Below are 20,273 nucleotides of genomic sequence, written 5' to 3'. Positions count from 1 at the left end.
TTTTCTTTAAGAGGAAAATTCTCTGATAATAATAGCTATGAAGAAACAATGTACGCTTTCACTTTTATGATATCTTGCTGCTTTAGGAAAGAACCAGTTTTTGTTGTGTTTTTTTTTTTAAGCGATCCAGAATCTAAAAGTAGAAATGAAACCAGCAGAATTAGCAAAAGCATCCAGTCTGCAAGGGCACAAGGAATCAGCCATGCAGCTGCAACAGGGCAACAGGGCCTCAGCCATCCAGTTATTGGAACATGGAGTCAGCATGAGGCTCATAATCTCTACTGAGTGGGGTAATCAGACTGAAGCTGTCAATATGCTGTTAAAAAGAATACAAGGGAAGAAGTCAATGGATCCAAGAGTTTGATATATTGAGAAACTAGAAACCAACTGTGGATAGCATTTTTTGTCATTCTGTAACAGGGGAAAAATCAGGAACCTGTGATTACACGCTGCTGGTCGCATTCTGCCTGAAAAAGCATCTCAGTGTGAGGATTACGAAGTGCCTCTTGTCTGAGAACAAATGTGAACCAAGAGATTAACCCAGCATTTTAGACAGTATCATTTCCTTAGGGGAGAAGGTAGAGGGAAAATAAAGTCAACTGTGACTAAAGATTATCTGGCACCGAGAAGACCAAAACGAATGAAAACATTTCTAAAATATCTTTTCCTATGCATAGGCAAAGGTAGAATACATGTAAGACTTTGTTCACGATCTCTCTGTGTGTGATCTCCACACATCTTCTTTTCTTTGTGAAAGCAATGTCTACATATTCTCAACCGAATAGTGTCAGTATTATAATGAATTTTGAGTTCAATTCAAACCTGTTTTGAAGGAGATAGATGTTCATTTCTATGAGATTTTTGCTCTGTGGAAAGAAGAGGAAGAAAACAAAAGCAATTTTTTGATATATTTATATATATATATGTATAACCTTGCCTATGACATCCATGCAATCTTTAGCAATAACTGTGCGACCTTAAAAGGAAGAGAAGGCTTATACTAAGAGGGAAGCCTGTGGGGTCAGATTTGGGATTGAATTCCAGTTCTACTTAAAACTTTTAAAATCCAGATTCTTCATTTGTAATATGTGGCTAAAGCCACATTGGTCTGAGAACCAAATCACATGAACATTGTGAATTACATGGTGCTTGGCACACATAATACTTAAAACAGAGTAGCTGTTAATAGCAATATGAATTAAACAAGAGTGAACAAATAAGAGGCTAAACTGTTACATCAAAATCTTTGAACAAGAGTTGTGTTCTCATTCAGTACCTGAAACAAAAACAAAGCTAGAATAATTTTTGAACTTTATAGATTTTTAAGCTTTTCTAACACAGTCTTATTCAATAAAGTAACTTAATATAAACAGCTCCGAATTTTAGACACATTTTTGTTTTCATTTTTCCACTTACCAGGATCATACTGATAAAGTTGTAGAAGTATCTGAAAATACTTAATTATCCTATGTATTATAAATATTGTTATTAGATGAGACAGTGTCATAAAACTGTAGAGCTGGCAGAGTCCTGAGTATAATTATTTCAATTTCCTCATTTAGCTGGGATTATGCAAGGCTCAGAAATAACAGAATTGCTCCAGCTGCCGAGATAGTGAGGAGGAAAGTCAAGATGGCAGCCACAGCCTTCTGACTTCCAGTCTAGGGCATATGTGACAGATACAATTTGCTATCTGAAGATTAACCTTGTGAACAAGTCTTCATGTGCAAGGAGGGAATGAGCGTTGTGTATTTGCAGAGAGAAACTGGGATGCTTTTGAAGAGATGGACCCTTAACTGGCAAGCAGGAGTTAGAAGGTGTTCATCACTTTCCCCTCAGAATCTTGGTCAAAGCATCTTTTGTGAAGATGCATCAGTGAGAACACTGTCTACCCAATGGATTGGTTTAAGAAGATTTATGCTTTCCTGAGAACTGAATTTCTGAAAATATTGACCAAGAGTTTATATACTCTTTAATCCAAACTCTCTGTTTTTACCTTATTGTACTGTGGTCTCTTGGTAAACAGGTACTTGTAGAAGACAATAAATTTGTCAATATGATATTATTTCATAAATTAAATAAACTCTTCTGCTCCATTATTTCAAATACCGGAAATCAACTTAAAGTTAACAATGAGGTCAAGGGAACAATTGGAATATATATTGAATGTATATATATAAATATATCTATAATAGCTTTCAAATTTGCTGACATATTTCTTTCACTTTAACTTCATCATAATACAAAATGTAAAACAAGTTCAGCTATGTGAAAGAACAAAGTTTTGATACTTGATTTGTATGCCATTCCTAAAACAGACTTTATGAGATCAAAATCAAATAGTTGGTCTACAAATATAAATAGTTGGTATATAAGCCTCCTTTCTAGGTTACTTTTATAAAAAGACAGAGGGGGACATTTAGGCATGAACAATTACCAACTCTTCAAATTGATCTTCAAAAATATTTTTAACTTCAGAAGGTAAATTACTAATTTAGAAATCCCTGAGAGAAGAAGGGATGTTTATTTTAAGGCTCTGGGGAAACTCTTGAGTATTTCAGTCTTTAGGGCAAACAAACAAACAAAAGGACCAATTTAGATCCATGTCTATTTTGTTTTTTAACTAGGTCCAGTTTTGAGCAGGAGTAGGAAATATAAAATACATAATTTATGGATCTAACCTAAAATGTTTGGGCAAAATGCAATATCAAAGCAAACAAACAAGCCCCCCAAACCCAAAACAAACCAAAAAATTCCAACTATATATCTCTATCTACAGTATTACCTATACCTTTACTGACTCATCCATATCTGTAGGTCTGCTGGATGGCATCACCGATTCAAAGGAGATGAACTTAGGTAGACTCTGGGAGATAAAGAGAGATAGGGAGTCCTGGCTTGCTTCATGCAGTCCATGGGGTGGCAAAGAGTCAGACACGACTGAGCTACTGAACAACTCTCTTTTCCAGTACGTGTCTAGTTCTGATAACCCTATTTCTTCCAGGAAGAAGGGGCATCGCAGAAGCCCTTGAATGGGACAAGAGAGTCGACAGGAACAGGTAACCTCGCTCTAAAAATATCCTGAGTGAAAAGGTGACGAGGGAACAGGCCCGAATAGTGTTGCCACTGCTGCTGCTAAGTCGCTTCAGTCGTGTCCGACTCTGTGTGACCCCATAGACGGCAGCCCATCAGGCTCCCCCGTCCCTGGGATTCTCCAGGCAAGAACACTGGAGTGGGTTGCCATTTCCTTCTCCAATGCATGAAAGTGAAAAGTGAAAGGGAAGTCACTCAGTCGTGTCCGACTCCAAGCGACCCCATGGACTGCAGCCTACCAGGCTCCTCCGTCCATGGGATTTGCCAGGCAAGAGTACTGGAGTGGGGTGCCATTGCCTTCTCCGCCGAAGAGTGTTAGGAGAAACCAAAGTGGCCTAAAAAGGAGACCAGCGCGAGCCCGTGAGCAGTTTCACTTCCGCAGGGAGCCCAGCGCGGCGAGCCCTCGCCCTGCGGCCCGCGCCCAGGGGCTGCGTTTCCGGGACCTCGGCCGCAGCCGCCGCGGTGGGAAGCGGGCTGAGGACAGCGAGGCTTGGAGACCAGGTCGAGGAGAACCTCAGATCGGGAGAGTCCGGGCTCGGCGGGCACGCGTCCAGGCGCCTGGGCTTCAGCGGCCGCGATGCTGCCAGCAGCGCCAGCCTGGGCGCGCGGGAGTTGCGAGCAGCCTGCAGGCGGCCCAGCGCCCCCAGGTGGGTGCGCGCGCGGTCGGGAGGCGGGAGGGAGACCGGCCGGCCCCGGGGTCCCGCGGAGACCGTGCTCCTCGCGGTGCGGGACCAGGCTGCCGCTCTGCCCGCTTCTGCCGCGGGCTTCTTGGCCGGGGGGACCCGGACGCGAGGAGGTGGAAGCGCTCTTGAGGTCTGGGCAGCGTGCCACCGCCCGCGCTGCAACTTCTGAGGAGCTGGCACTTTCCAGGGCACCTGAAACAGCCGCCTCTAGTATCCAAAATCACCTTGAACTGTGTTTTACAGTTACACATCAGCCTAGAAATTCTGTCAACATGTTACAGCAAAACTGCCCGTTTACCTGCCGGGGCTTCCCAAATCCAAACCGGTAAATGGCCTGTGACCTGCTAGTCAGACAGATTACTTTCTGTAGAAAGTCCTGGAAACAGCTTTTCCTAACGCAAAAGGAAGAGCAGTCAATTCGGCTCAATACATAAATGCATTTACGGGTCAAATGGAAGTGAAGGCACTTGTTTTCACTTCTTTTTGAAACATGTCAAATGCATTTGTGAATTGTATAATGATTATAAAGTGTTCAGTTTTGAAAATTAAAAAGAAAAAGGCTTCACTTGCATATTAAGAGTACTGGAGATGTACACACTGACATGAGATAAAAAATCTGAGTGAAATTCTATTGACTTGCTGAATGGAGTTTCTCATAGCTTACTAGCATTTTTAAAAATTAAATTATGGTTTTAGCTATGGCAAATGTGTTTTTTCATATATGAGTTTCAAAATACTGCTTTTTAGTTAAAATAGGAAGTGTACTTGTGGCAGTGGAAATGACAAGAAAAGAATTGATATCTTAATATGTTAACTTTCTGTGTAGTGAACACTGACATTCTGAAAGCTACGGTCTGATGGACTGCATCTTGGCTTGCTTCAGTAAATAAACCTTTGAACCTTCAGCAGGTTAGCTCTTTTGTAATTTTGGTTGAACAATTTTGTTAAATAGAATCAGCTACAATTTGTTTCAAACTTCTAAATTGAGCAGTTTAGACAAAACATGACTGTTATTTCACTTAATGCTCAAGTAATGCTTTGAGGTGTTTGGTAGTATGAATAATGCTGGAGTGATGTAAATTACCTTTTGTCTCATTCTGAGTCTCCCTGTTCCTCCTGTGCATTTCCCCTCATCTCTTTTGGTCCTTCCAGTACAATATTATTTTACTTGATTCATTTACCTCCTTATTTGGCTCAGCTAATGACACTTCTAACGAGCTCTCTTTTGTTATTAACCCATGCCATTCCTAGATGTGAATAGTCTTCTAAAAGAACTAGTTCTGATTAATCTCTCTCTCTCTCTCCTTTTTTTTTTTTGAACAAAAACCTTTTTGTGTGACCTCTCTCTCTGCTTTGGGCAGGTGTCTCTGTCGCGTCATAGACTTTGGCTTAATGTGACACATTAGGGGTTAGTTACTCCAACTGCCTCACTTTAGATATGAGAAAACTGAGACTCAACGAGTGAGTTGCCCACAGTTCCATGACCAATAAGTATCTGAAGATCTCATTCATCATTTCACCAACAGTCTTTTACCTATCCATCCCCAAGAGTTGTGTAGTAAAATGACTGTAAAATGGGCAAACACAATCTAAAGTGGTAAATAACAGTTTTGTGCCTATGAAGATATATTTCCAGCAGTTGGTGTATGTTTTATTTGTAATGACAACATTGTATAAACTTCCATCAGAGTGTTCAACTTGTCCTTTAGTGAAAGAAGGAAAAATATGATACCCAGAACTAAGACAGTGTGAAAATGATGCACAGTGGATGAAAATTCCATTAGACTCTCTTTTCTGGTTTATGAGTAACTAGATCCTGTCTATTAATGTCCAAAAGAGAAGTTCCTTCTTTGTTTTATTCCAAAACTAATAATTGTTTAAATCTAATTTTGACTGCTACCTTCAATAAAGACTGTTAACTAAAGCATAGAATATTCTCTACTCCATAGTTTCTGCATTTCTTATTAATATTATTTGAGGCTTCTGATGAAGACAAAGATGAATTGTTAGGTTAAAAGCAGAGAGCATCTGTCCTGTCTCACCGTATGCTAGATGCTTGTACATAGTTTGTGAGGAATAGTTTGTCCAAGCATTGTATCTAAAGCTCTTGAGGATTTGAAGCTTTTCCCTCCAACTACAATCTTCCAGCATAGTCAGTGATCTAGATTTCTCCTACCATGGAGATTCCTTTATTTAACTCTGCTGACTGATAAAACTTTCTTCAGATGAGCTGGAAAGGTTCTGATAGGCTTATTTATGTTGAGATTTTAAAGTGAGGTGCTCTCTCAGGGCCTTCTTAATATGGAATAATTGTATAATATTTAATTGCTTAGGATTTCAGGCATACAGCAGCATATTGGGCATAGGAACCTTTTCTTGCCGTGTCTTTCTGAACACGTGCTATAGGCGATCATGATCATGCCCTACTTAGGATGGCCTCAGCTCAGACTGGAGAAGGCAGTGGCACCCCACTCCAGAACTCTTGCCTGGAAAATCCCATGGATGGAGGGGCCTGGTGGTGCAGTCCATGGGGACGTGAAGAGTTGGCACAACTAAGCGACTTCACTTTCCCTTTTCACTTTCATGCATTGGAGAAGGAAATGGCAACTCTCTCCAGTACTCTTGCCTGGAGAATCCCAGGGACGGGGGTGCCTGGTGAGCTGCTGTCTATGGGGTCGCACAGAGTTGGACATGACTGAAGCGACTTAGCAGCAGCAGCAGCTCAGACTGCTTCAAATCCAGTCCAGCTTCATTTCTTATCTGCTTTGTGATCTTGGATAAATCAATCAATCTATCATTATATCAGTTTGTCCAGTTACAAAGTAAATGTGGATGGAACAATAGCATTTATTTGAAAGAATGTTTTTGAGGATTAAGGGAGAAAATGCATGTGAAGTGCTTTTCAAGGCGCCATAGCAAATAGCAATTGCTTAATACATGTTGGCTATCGTTTTACTCCTTTGGTCATTGACTGATAGCGTAATACTTGCATGTGAAAAGTAAAATTCTTGTTGAGAAACTACCTCATGCTGACTTGGGGAAAAACTTAAAAGGATGAAGCCATCAAACTCCCACATCAAAAAAGACTGGGGAATGTGGCTTCCTGTAGAAAGACATTGTCATAATCTTGGGGAAATAGTGTGGTTAATAGTTCCGGGAGGAGGAAAAAAAAAGGAATCTGCAATGAGGAAAAAAAAAAAAAAAAAGATTGATTAAAAGGGTTTAAATTAGAGCAGTTACAAGAAAGAATAAAATGGGAATTTAATGGGACAAAATGAGAGCTATATTATTTCAGAATTACTTCTCCGTATCACAGAGAATCAATTATGACCCAATTAAGGCAAAAAAAAACAAAAAACAAAAAACAAAATGAAAAAAATAAGCATCAAATGTAAAATTGTGGAATATTTCATCAAATTATAAGAAGATAGAAGATCTGTTTTACCACAATATTTACTGCTAGGCTGAAAAACAAATCTAATGTAAAGAATATCATTCCTGTCAAATATAAATCACATGTTTTAAGAAATTAAATGGCTGCTACCTGACCATCAGGGCTCTCTTGGTGGCTCAGATGGTAGAGAAGCTGCCTGCCAATACAAGAGGCCTGGCTGTGATCCCTGGGTTGGGAAGATCCCCTGGAGAAGGGAATGGCAACCCACTCCAGTATTCTTGCCTGGAGAATCCCATGGACAGAGGAGACTGGTGGGCTACAGTCCATGGGGGTCACCAAGCAACTTTCACTCACTACCTGATCATCTAAGGTACAGTTGCTATTTTATTACTTTCTATATATATATATTATAGAATATCTTAGAATAATTTTGGAGACATCTATGAAATAAGAATAGGAAGGACAAATATTCTAGAAGTTATTTAAAAATGAGTTGTTATATGGTCTTATAATTCTTTCCTATTTGAAATATAAAGATGGTATCTATGTTTTACTGCAGATACTAAAATAGTTCAGGTGGTGAAGATAACAGATATTGTATGGAATTATACCCTCCTGTATTTATTTTTCACTCAGAAATATAATGAGCCTTTTAGACCTTTACTATTAGGTATAAATTTCTTTGCTGCTTCCAAATGCTCCTGATTGAGATAATCTAGAAAGATCACTTCTCGTTGTAATCATGAGAAGTAATTCATTATTACCTTGTGGTATTTTGTAAGATTTTCTTTGTATCCAGTTCAAGTTTTGCTTTATCATATGAACTATGTGTCATATTTCCTTTTCTTTTAAGCTTCATATTAGTAATTCTCATTGCTTCATTTTTATGTGTTCCATTTAATAAGGAAGACATACTGAAAAGCACAAGACATTCTTAACATGGAATTTCATTTGCCTAATTTTGTTTGGTCATGATCTGGGTTGAGGTGTCAACCTCATCCTTCAGTCAGGATCAATGGTCTCATTCCCTTTTTTTTCATATTTATCTGTAGGATCATGTCTAACTTTCAGAAGAACAATATAGTTTCAGACTACTTGAAATGTTGGCCTTTTAGTAGCTATCATGTATTATGTTTCTACTTTGAATTTATGTGATTGGGATATCACATTACTTTGATAGGTGAGCATGTCAGAACATTAGCACCTAATTTGGACAAGAAGTTATGTTGTTTCATATAATCATATGAGAACATTTAATAATTCATTGTGGCCTTTCATTTCCTAACAGTTTTCTAAACTGTTAAAGTCTTTTTTTAAGGGATGGGGTGCAGGGTGGAGAAACATCAACATGCAGAAACATATCACATCAAAGTGGTAGGATTCTATAAAATCATGGCACTGGAATGACAAATTTTAGCGTACTTCTTGTGACTGTATGAAGAGTCCTTAAAATGTACACATTGGCCAATCACATTTTATTTAGATTTAGAAGACCAGTGTCATTAAGAAATCTCAGGAGACAACTACAGCTTTAATGTAATTCGTGAACTATTGGGTCCCTATTAGAGCCAGTCCGTTGACTGCTTAATGGCCAATGATGTGTGTTGTCTGGCATTTAAAGATTTGTTGGATTCAACAAAGCCCTTCTTTCCTTCCAAACAGTAGATAATGAGACTGTTAGCAGTGGAAGGTCAATGTTCGGTGACATACGATAGAGAATGACAACTAGTTGACTCGTGTGGAAGATGGATAATTAGAAAAAAGACTAGAAGAGAGAATTAAGGAGGACTGAAAGACAAGGGAAGAGTCTTGGTTTCTCACTTTCCATTTCCAAGTCATGTAAGACCCCGCTGCACTTGTTGTTTTGATATTGTCTGTTCATGAAATGCCTGTGGCATCCTGCAATGACTTTTTCTTTATATGAACTAGTTTGAATGAGTTTCTTTTCTTTTTTTTTTTGGAGGGAAAAAAAGAGTTTGGGTTAGAATACCTTTATTTCTCAAACACTGCCATTCCTGTTCCTATAAGCGTCTCCTCTTTTAGAAAATTGCTGTTATTGTTAAAGTGATGTCTTCTAAGAATCTTCCACTGAAAGTTCAAAATCATCAGAATTAGGTCTATTCCTTTTATGTGACAAAAACAAAGAGTGCCTTGTGAGGAAGTCTGGTGGTCCTCTAAATAAAAATATTTGGAGTTTTCTAGCTTTATGGTGCATATTTGAAGAACTTGAAGTCTCATTAGTTGGTGAGGAAATAACTGATTCAAAGGTTAATACTATGAGTTAAGCTCTATTAAGAAGTCTAGAGTTTTGAATTATGTAGTTATAAAATTATAACAATTATAAAATTTAGCAATAGAATTTTTATGCTTTGTTAATACAGTGATTTTACTTATATGAAAAGTTTATAGCATGCTGTTTCTGACAAACTTTTAAAATGTGTTTAAATTGAGGCACACAAATACGATGCTTATGACATTTATCTTATTAAAAAAGAAAGAGGAATTATAAAATTCCTCCAGCATAATTTACAAGCTATTATCTCAATTCTCCTGGCAGATGATAAAAAACAGCATCACTGACAGGCCATTGTGAACACTTTATCCACACTGTCAGTGGATTAATATCAATCTGAAGCAGTGTAATCAGCATTTTACTTCAGAGATTGGTCCTTGATTAAGATCTTTTGTAGTAATCGAGTAGAAAGTTTAGTATCCTCATTAGGTTACAGATGATATGTTATTAATAGTGTTAATGATCACCTTGGAAACAAGGTTAGAATTCAGTGTGCTCTCGCCAAATTGGAGAGATAGCCACAAATTAATGAAGTTCAGGTGTGATCAATTAAGTGTAATGATGTAGGTGAAGGAAGGAGACTCAGAGTGACAGAAAGTTTTTCAGATTTTAACAAGGTTATAGTCAGTCTTATAATGAGCAAGGGGAGAGTTGCAGGAAAAGAAGCTGGAAAAGTAAACTGAAACTAAATTACCTAAACCTGAAGGAAAAGTCCCCTAAGTATGAGTAGATACTGAAGAATTTTAAAGCAGAAGCATAACATGACTAGGTTTTTGTTTTTAGAAGATCATGTGAAAGGTTCTTCTTCTTCTAAATCACCTTCTGAATCAGTGAAGGTGAAAATAAAAAGAGTTTATGATCTGAAAAAAATAAAAGATCTTGTGAGGTGCTTTTGGTACAGTTAATTAGAAGAGGTCAACAATGGATGTTTTTGAACAATTAGGAATTTATCCAAAAGTAAAATAAAGGGAGAAATGGACGTGTTTATTGAGAACTATATACTTTTTGTGCTATAGTAGTAAATACAGAGTCTGAGGGGGAAAGAGATGTGAAGAGTCAATGATAGGTTTGTGGCATGGAAAACTGGGAAGGTCATAAAGTTATCATTTACTCCAATGGAAAAGACTGAAGGAGCAGGAAGAAATGGCAAGGGCATGAGAACATTCAATTTCAATTTTGCATGTGTTAGATTTGGGCTAGATGAGAAATACTCAGGTAGCGATGTCAGATAAGCATTTGATGTTATGATACGGAGCTCAGGAAGGGAGTTCAGGCTAGAGATATAAAATTGGGAAAAATACCTTGGCTTAGCTAGTAAAGAGTCTCTCTGCCAATGCGGGAGATGTGCATTTGATCCCTTGGTTGGGAAGATCCCCTGGAGAAGGAAATGGCAACCTGCTCCAGTATTCTTGCCTGGGAAATCCCATGGAGAGAGGAGCCTGGCGGGCTACAGTCCATGGAGTTGCAAACAGTTGGACATGACTGAGCGCATGGCTATGCACAGTCTTTAAAATTGTATCAGTAAATAAGATAGCAGAACAGAAGTGTTTAGAGTGGAAAGAAAAGCTGACCCAGGGTAAAGAACCACATAAAGTGAAATTCACATATTGATAGAGACAGAGGAGTTACCCTATATGATTGATGAGAGGCTGAAAAGAAAAGGAGGAAAATAGTATAATGGCAGGAATTCAAGAATGAGGTGTTTTGGGGAGACAGGAGTGGTGAACTGATTGAAATTCTTTGAATAGTTCAGGTAAATTGAAGACTGAAATTTAACTGATGAATTTGACATGAAACTTAGCGATGACTGTAGCGAGAGAGGTTAAGTAGCTTTAGGAGAGGGGATGAGAGTTGAAGGGTGAAGGTAGATGAGGATGTGGATACCATGTAGACAGCTTTTGAAAGCTTGGCTCCAGAATGTAGAAAGAAAGTAGCCATTGCAGGAGATGTGGGTTAAAGAAAGGGTTTTGTGTATTTGTTTTTTTGTTTTAAGATCTGTGCTAGTGTGATGGTTTATTTGTACTCAAAAGCTGATAGCACCACACCAAAGGAGATTTTTTTCCTGTGAAAAGGTTCAGAGATAAGTTCCATAAATTTCATTATGAACACATTTTAATGTAGATATTTTCTTACGTGTTTAAATATTCTGTTTCATCCTTTCCCTTCCTTCTTTCCTTCTCATCTTCCATGATTCTGGAGTGCCTCTCTTCTCCCTCTCCTCCTTTCTTTCTCCTCCTTCATTCCCTTTCCCCCTCCCCATCTCCTTCTCTCTACAGGCATGAATGTTAATGGGAAATAATAAATATTTACTTGCATTGAACCTTTATTTCCATGCTGGATTATTCCATAGTTTTGCTTTTATTGATCATCCCTTCCTTTTTATCCAAATCTGAATCAGTGCATCGCTATTACAGTCATGTCTTTGCATATGCTTCAACTTGTAGCCCCTCTTTTTCCAGCAGAGCTGCTTGATTAAACTCCAACCCTGAATAAGTCTATCCAACTGTATTCTTCCTGTTTGAATCCAGGTAACTGAATGTTGCTAAGTGAAAACACATTTGAGCAAGTTGGAATAGTTATAAATTTGGGCAGTTCCTGTTACATACTACTTGTGTCATAGAAGATTTTGATAATAAATGACAGTGAGTTGAAAATTGTATTCTCTGAATGCAGGTTTGTTCTATGATGTCAGATCAGTGAACTCTTCCATACTTTCTGTCTGTTGATGGGCAAAAAACACTATACTGTGCTGCCTGACACTGTATCAACTAGACATGTGGCTCTTGGGCACTTGAAATACAGCTGGTTCAAATTGAGATGTGCTGTAAATGTAAAAACACTCACTAGTTTTCAAGGATTTAAAATAGAATGTAAAATCTTTCAGTAACTTTAATATTGATTTACACATTTTACTGGATTGAATAAAATATATTGCTATAATTTCACCTATTTCTTTTTATTTGTTGTTACAGAGCTGTTAAAAAATTAAAATTACATATGGGATTTGCACTTGTGATTTATATTGTATTTTCTGTTGGATAGCACTGCTCTAAGTTTTCAAAAAATCCCAATGAAATCTGTTGAAGGTTTGATTTCTTTCTTATGAAATATTGTTATGTGAATATTACCAGTATCTGACACAAACAATGCTAACATAATTCACAATTCCTCCAATAGTTTAAAGAGACCCTCTCCCCATTCATGCTTACCCACAGAGGTATTTTAATAATGACATTATAGTATTATTACTTAAATGTCTAAATCATAGAGTAATACTAAAATAGTGATAATGATAAAATTTACCTACCATTTTTCATATCATTTACTCATATTTCTATTCTATCTTTTACCTTAATAACTTGTGAGGTCACATTATATATTGAAGATTTAAACTTCATCTTATCATCACAGGTATTTTTCTTAGTCTATTATAATCTTTCTAAGTGATTTTGATTATGGTGTTTGTTGCCACTGAATACACTTTAATGCTCATTTTTTCAAATACACTTATATTTTCTTTCAAAGTTCTGTTCCCTGTCTTGGCTAGGGGAGTCTTAAAAATCCCTAAGTGACCATTGTAATTTTCTGTATTTTTTTCTAAGATTTTAATTTTTATAGTTGCATGTAGTATGCTTGAGATTTATTTTTGTGTATAGCATGAGGCTAAAATCCAACCTACATTTTTCTTTCTTAATATGGGCAGCTAATTGAGAAAAACATTTATTAAATGAATCCTGCTCTTGTAAGTGAATCGAAATACCACCATTGCCATACAGCAAAGTTTCATGTATCTGGGAATTTGCATTCTGAATTCTCTGTTCCACTAATGTTTTTGTTTATTCCCAAGCCAATTTCTGCTAAGGAAAGTTCTCCCAAGAAATCGCCTTTTCCATAATATTTTTTTTTGGCTATTAATAGATATTTATTATTCTCTTTTTCCACTTGCGTTTAAAGATGATTTTGTCCACTTCTCCTTCCCATGAAATAATTGGGATGCTGTGTAACACATAGTTTAGAAGCATTTAATAGAAAGCCATCTACCAGTTTTAATCAGAAAGAACTTTAAGTTAGGAAATTAAGTGTAATTATAGTTGCTCAGTCATGTCAGACTCTTGGTGACCTTATGGACTGTAACCTGCCAGGCTTCTCTGTACATGGGATTCTCCAGGCAAGAATATTGGAGTGAGTTGCCATGCCCTCCTCCAGGGGATCTTCCTGACTCAGGGACTGAACTCAAGTCTCTTGTGTCTCCTGCATTGCAGGCAGATTTTTACCATTAGCGCCAATCAATATTAAATGCTATTAACTATTCTGTTGGATTAATATGGATAGAAAATTCTGTGTCCAAAAGGTCCAAGGTTTCAGAATAAGTATATAGTAACTTGGGTTATTTAATTCAGTTGACAAAGTTGGAAACTTTCAACTCACTCATATTGCAGTTACATGAAGATTGAACTTTCCTGATATGCTTCTGTGAAAAAATGTTACAAGATATTACTTTCTATATTTGAGATGTCTTTCCAGATAATATTTTATCACAAAATTAGTTCATTAATTGAGTTGAATCATTAATTGGAAAAATGTGACCTTTGCACTGAAATTATGAGATAGAAAATATCTAATATTTTATCAGTATTAAACTGAATAAGATGTTAAAATGAAAAAAAAGGCATGATTCCTTTTTAAAAAGAACTTGATAGATCTTTGGATACATATATAGAGTTTCAGTTTAAAATTTATCAAAAATTTTGTTTGTTTTATAGACCAAACTAATCTCCTAATCTCTTACATGTTTCCTATACATTTTTCCAGTTTGACGTTGTTAAAATTTATCATGTTATTTGACAAGATAACTTAGGCTGCAAGTTGTGTTACCCTTTGTGGGTTCATTATCTGTACTGATATCTGTAGCTTATCTGTCAACTCAGATATAGGGTCTATCACTTGTGTGACTTTGAGCTGATTATTTATGTAGGATCCAATTCTTTTATATCTGGAGTGGGTAACACACCTATTTTATAGCCTCGGGATGATTAAATATAATTCTGTGTGTAGAGCACCTAGAGCATTCATAACAGGTGCTTAGCAAATGGCCGATATTACATTCAGCATAAGCTGCATTCAACTTGCACTTTTATTAGAAGGAATGTGTTTACATGGCTCATTCTCGCACTTCGGGTGTCGCATACATATGAATGTCAGGATTGAGAGCCTCATATAAATGTTCTTTCAGTTCTCCTGTTTAATTTTTCTCAACACTACATTAAACAGTATAATAATATCTCAAACACATGTTTCTCTGGGTTTTCACTCCAAACTGAACGTGAAGAAACCTGTGATCTGTTATGAAAATAAATGCTATGGTTCTATATATGAATACAATGTAGTCTTCAGGGAAAATAGTTAATGGGTAAAGAACATTTTTCTCATTTTGAGAATTTAATTCTGTTTAAGCATCATATTTTTAAAAATAAAAATGCAGTAAACTTTCATTTCTTTATTTTTGAAGGAGACTTTGTTCATAGCTATACCATATAGTATACTTCCTGCCCTCCCAGCCCTATGAAAACAGAAGAACATGCAGAAAAGCTGGACCATAGTGTAGTTGACTCAGTCTCTGAACTTTTGCAATGAAGGCATTTCTTATATCATCATGCAATTAAATAATAGTTGATATAGTTGCGCAGGCAATGTTTTAGCAATATATTTGAAATTGTTTAAATTATGTCTGAGCAGTGTATTCCTTATAGGGTATAAATCTATACAGTGTTTCACCTAGACATCTAAGGGTGAGCAGAATAACAGAAAGGATCCCCAAAGCAAATTTCTAGTTCTGAGTAACCCTCAGTTCCTGTAATTATGGAAAGAAAAGGACAGCTTTTCTATTACTTTTATGAAGGCCCGCCTTCTGAGAATCCAGCAGTTAACACCCATTTCATTTCTGCTCTCCTTATGAAAACATAGAAGAATCATTAGAAAGTATGTTCACATGTAGTATTTTATTGTATGACCTCTTAGAATAATTCTCTGATCTGGCGCATATAAAAATCTAGACTCTAAACTCCTCATTCTGAATTCAAAGCCTAGCAGAATCACCTAGTAGTTAGTCATAGGACCTTAAGTTACTCTGTGACAAGAGCTCTCCATACCTCACAATGAAATGAGGAAAGAGTGTGTAGCAGTACTTGAAGCGGGCGCGTACTCTGTAATTGATGACTGTCATGGTTGCTGCAAGGCAGGTAGGCCAGCAGCCACGTGGGACGTTATGAAGGGTGACCCACACTTCTCTTACCTGATGGTCAATGCCTCAAAAATCTAAAGAGTTCATACTTTCGAGCTTCATTCCTTTAATACTGTGTTGCCCCTGTTATTCCGTACCATATATATTCCTTGGGAAAAAAAGGTGTTCTGTGGTGAAATAAGTTTTGATATATATATCATACATATGATATATATGTATAGGTATAAATATGATATATATATTAGGTCATTAAAATAGCCTGAGAAATTATGCAACTAACAGTGTCTGTTCAATTTCCTTGAAGCCATTGTCTCATAAATGTTTTTAACCATGGTATGCTTTGTTATCACAACACTGGAAGAGAAGTAAGTTCTTTTGCACAAAAATTATCATCCCTGTTAAATGGCAATTTCTTGAGATTCCTGAGTTTTTTCAACCAGAAATTGATGGCACTCTTTTTAGTTTTTTTCTTCAGTTCTGTTCATCCCATTGGGTAAATAAAGTTCTCACTCTGCTGTTGACCACATTTGAAATGAGCGGAAGGGAAGGAGGCTTATCATAAAAATAAAAGTGGAGGGGGCTATAGATAGGGAAATGGCGTTGGCAGGCTAAGTAGGGCACAGACAATTTGCTGATTTTTAAAATTCTCTTATGATTATTTCTGACTTTTCTGGTGGGACTTTTATTATGGGATGTGCCAGAGAAAACAGGAGGAAATGTGGGGATGAAATGGAACTGGGAAAGAACCTAGGGAATTCTAAGATAAGAGTATTTTGGAGTGTTGTGTTTATGATGTTGATATTCAGATAGCATGTGTACATCTTAACAGAGCAAATAACTTAAAAGATATTTTCACATGTTAAATGTATAAACCTGCCACTGTCTCAGTAATCATGTATGCTATGTAAATGGCCTCACATTGTTGAATTATTGGGATTTCATTCATTAGAAGATTCTAAAATTAAGAACAACTTGACAGATATTTTTCATGTTAGAAATGTTTGTCAGTGAAGCACATGTTTGATGCAAATATATGGGCTAATAAGAGTCACTCAGATAAATTATTGCTGAAATATTTTTCTACCTAAAACAACAGAAACTGATATAAATGCAAATAACTTAGAGAATGAGTTTAATGTCTTAGAGATGGACTAACTTAGTAGGTCACATAGAAAGCAACGTTAATATGACAATGACCGCTATTACTCAAATAGATTGGATGCTATTTAAAGGAATGGGTAGCCTCTGGCATCCATTCAACAGAGAGAAGCACATTAATAGATGCTTCCTGATGAGCTAGTACAAAGTGTGACATTAGAGTTGCTGACTAAGTTTATGAAAGAGAATAAATAAAGGTGAAGCCATTTCTGAATGCCCTGTTTATGAATATCCTTGGAGTTCTATATCTATCCTTAGTTAACCAGCCTGGGATTTCCAAGTTCTTTCTTAATTGTTTGCTTTGCACATGAACTGCCTTTGATTATGAAAAATGTTTAAAACTCACAGAACCTTTTACACAAAGATAATTTTAAGGCAGTTCTCAGTATTATATTAATGTTTAAATCTGATAACAAATACATTAGTTATTTTCACTAAGATTTCTATAACCTTTTAATATAACTTAGAGTATTTAGTTAATTAAAATATCTTTTGGGGTAAATAGAAAAAGTATTGTTATTGTCTAAAAGTTTATGAAATTTAATATCCTGCATTTATGTATAGAAGATTAAATCATTTTCTTTATTATTCTTTTTTCTAAAATAATACATACCCATAGTTGAAAATATGTACCAAGGTTAAAAAGTAGAAAAAAGAGATATATGTACTTCTAATTTTTGTTTTTCTATGTTTACTTCTAATACTTTTACTTGTTTAGCATTGTTGCTTTAATACATTTACTATTTGCATATACATTTTAAAATTACATTTGTATGGCTATTTGGTGATGTAGCATTTGTAAATATTTCTGCTGTGCTTTTGCCTCATTTAAATATATTGCACAATGTTTTAAAACAAAAGGAAACAAAAAGAAGGAAATCCACAGTGATTTATTGGATAGAAGAACAGATCATCCTCCAGACAAGATTATTTTTATTACTTTAAATAATTATTTTAGTTAAGTAATTAAAAATGAATTATTTTATTAACTTGCTGTTGCTGCTAAGTCGCTTCAGTCGTATCCGACTCTGTGCGACCCCATAGACAGCAGCCTACCAGACTCCCTGTCCCTGGGATTCTCCAGGCAAGGCCACTGGAGTGGGTTGCCATTTTAAAGAAAGACAAATTCGGTATGATTTAACTTATATAGAAAACAAATTGCCCAATGTAACAAAGCCAAAACAAAGTCTTAGATACAAAGAACAAACACTGGTTGCCATAGAGAAAGAGGGAGAGGGGAGAGGGAGAGTGAGTGGTGAGAGAGACTGTGAGGTGCAAGCTTTCAGACAAAATAAATGAGTCACGGGGGGCAGGGTGAAATGTCCAACAAGGGGAATATAGTCAATAATATTGTAATAAATTTGTATTTTAACAGATGGTAACTAGACTTATCATGGTGACTGTTTGTAATTTACAAAAGTGTCACATCATTGTGTTGTGCACCTGAAAGTGACATAGTGTTGTAGGTCAATTATACTTCAATTAAAAATAATATATGTATACTGCCTTAGCCAGTTTAAGTATACAATTCAGTGTTGTTCCTGTAGTCACCATGTTACCTTCAGTGACTTCATGGTGACATGTAGTCACCATGCTGTACATTGCCTAAGTTTCAACTCTCATTTAAATTATAATTATAAATGAGAATTATAATTTAACTTTCATTTAAATAAAGCGTGAGTCTCTTTCCCAAATATTTTTCTTAATATTTTGTAAGTTACGTTGCCATTGTTTTCAATGTTTTTCCAATGCTTATGTCACTTTGATCACTTGAATGTATCATGAATCAGTGGGAAGAGTACAGTTTTACTATTTGGAAAGGGTTCTATAGCCAAGTAAGTCCCTAGTGTTGTCTCCCATATTGTTTTTTAAAGATTGATGATGTAAATTAACACTTACAAGATGCTTATTGGCCCTGCAACAATAAAGAGTTAACTTTATTAACTCTTCTAAGCCTTATTGTGGATGGTTTTCATTGTAGAAAATTTGGGAAATATAAGGAAGATACATAAACTTCCATTTCATTGTACTGCCCAAACTTCATCTTGTTTACATGTTGGTGTTGTATACATTTTTTTTTACCTATAAGTATGTATATAACATTTTTAAAGGCAAAATTGGACCTAACTGATGGACCTAAAATAATAAAGAAAGAAAACAATAAGTTTTTAAGAACATAAAAAATTTTTGTACCAATTGATTTGAAGTCATCTGACAGGACAGGATCAAATCCTGGCTTTGTCATTAATGGACCTTCATCTTTTACAAGCCATGCAACCTCTTTGATACCCAGGAGGCATTACGTATATTGATGATAACATCAATTATTCAAGAGAATGATAAGCTCATACTAGTAATTCAATTAGTACCTCTTATCTTAAAAAAAAAACTACAGAAATTAAAATTGCTTTCTCTAGGCACTTGGAATTGAGGATATTTGTCAAGAAAAGGGTGGACTAATGCCTCTCTCTACATTCCCTTGTAGGAGTAATTACCCTTCCTTCATTTATCCTGCCATCTCCTGTGCTAGGCTCCAGGGATATACACAAAGTTGGCTCTAGCTCTCAGGGACTATATTTAAGTGAAATAGGGTGGGACAAGCTGAGTAGTTCTACTTCTTTTTATTTTCACTCTAATTCAACATCAGGTGACTAAAAATCCCTTGGCCTGCCAAGATCTGAATAATTCAATCATGAGAACTAGTTAGCAGGCTGAGCAGCAGCTAAAAATGTTTTCTCTGATGATTGGGGGTGACTCCTGATGCAAAACTGCTATTCCAAATGTCACCACTCATTTTAGAATGCAGTCATGAGTACAGTCTCTTGGGACAGAATTTTGAAAATTTTATTCACTAAGACCTTCCAAAGCAAAGAAATAGAGGAAAACAATAGAATGGGAAAGACTAGAGATCTCTTCAAGAAAATTAGAGATACCAAGGGAACATTTCATGCAAAGATGGGCTCAATAAAGGACAGAAATGGTATGGATCTAACAGAAGCAGAAGATATTAAGAAGAAGTGGCAAGAATACACAGAAGAACTGTACAAAAAAGATCTTCATGACCAAGATAATCACAATGGTGTGATCACCAATCTAGAGCCAGACATCCTGGAGTGTGAAGTCAAGTGGGCCTTAGAAACCATCACTAGGAACAAAGCTAGTGGGGGTGATGAACTTCCAGTTGAGCTATTTCAAATCCTGAAAGATGATGCTGTTAAAGTGCTACTCTCAATATGCCAGCAAATTTGGAAAACTCAACAGTGGCCACAGGACTGGCAAAGGTCAGTTTTCATTCCAGTTCCAAAGAAAGGCAATGCCAAAGAATGCCCAAACTACCGCACAATTGCACTCTTCTCACATGCCAGGAAAGTAATGCTCAAAATTCTCCAAGCCAGGCTTCAGCAATACATG

The 20,273-nt window shown here is 36.4% G+C and overlaps 1 protein-coding gene across 2 annotated transcripts in view; it reads left to right on the top strand.

Annotated features, from left to right (window-relative positions):
• The window catches only part of BANK1 (B-cell scaffold protein with ankyrin repeats 1), a 331,256-nt gene continuing 314,351 nt past the window's right edge, over positions 3,369-20,273 (top strand). For both annotated transcript variants that reach the window (XM_018049269.1, XM_018049268.1), the window contains exon 1: positions 3,369-3,740. In XM_018049269.1, the coding sequence (XP_017904758.1) occupies positions 3,671-3,740 (70 nt within the window). In that variant the 5' untranslated portion in view covers positions 3,369-3,670. The remainder of the gene's footprint in view (positions 3,741-20,273) is intronic.

The sequence above is a fragment of the Capra hircus genome, chromosome 6 (assembly GCF_001704415.2).
Source record: "Capra hircus breed San Clemente chromosome 6, ASM170441v1, whole genome shotgun sequence".
Lineage (NCBI taxonomy): Eukaryota > Metazoa > Chordata > Mammalia > Artiodactyla > Bovidae > Capra > Capra hircus.
This window is presented reverse-complemented; position numbering and strand designations above follow the sequence as displayed.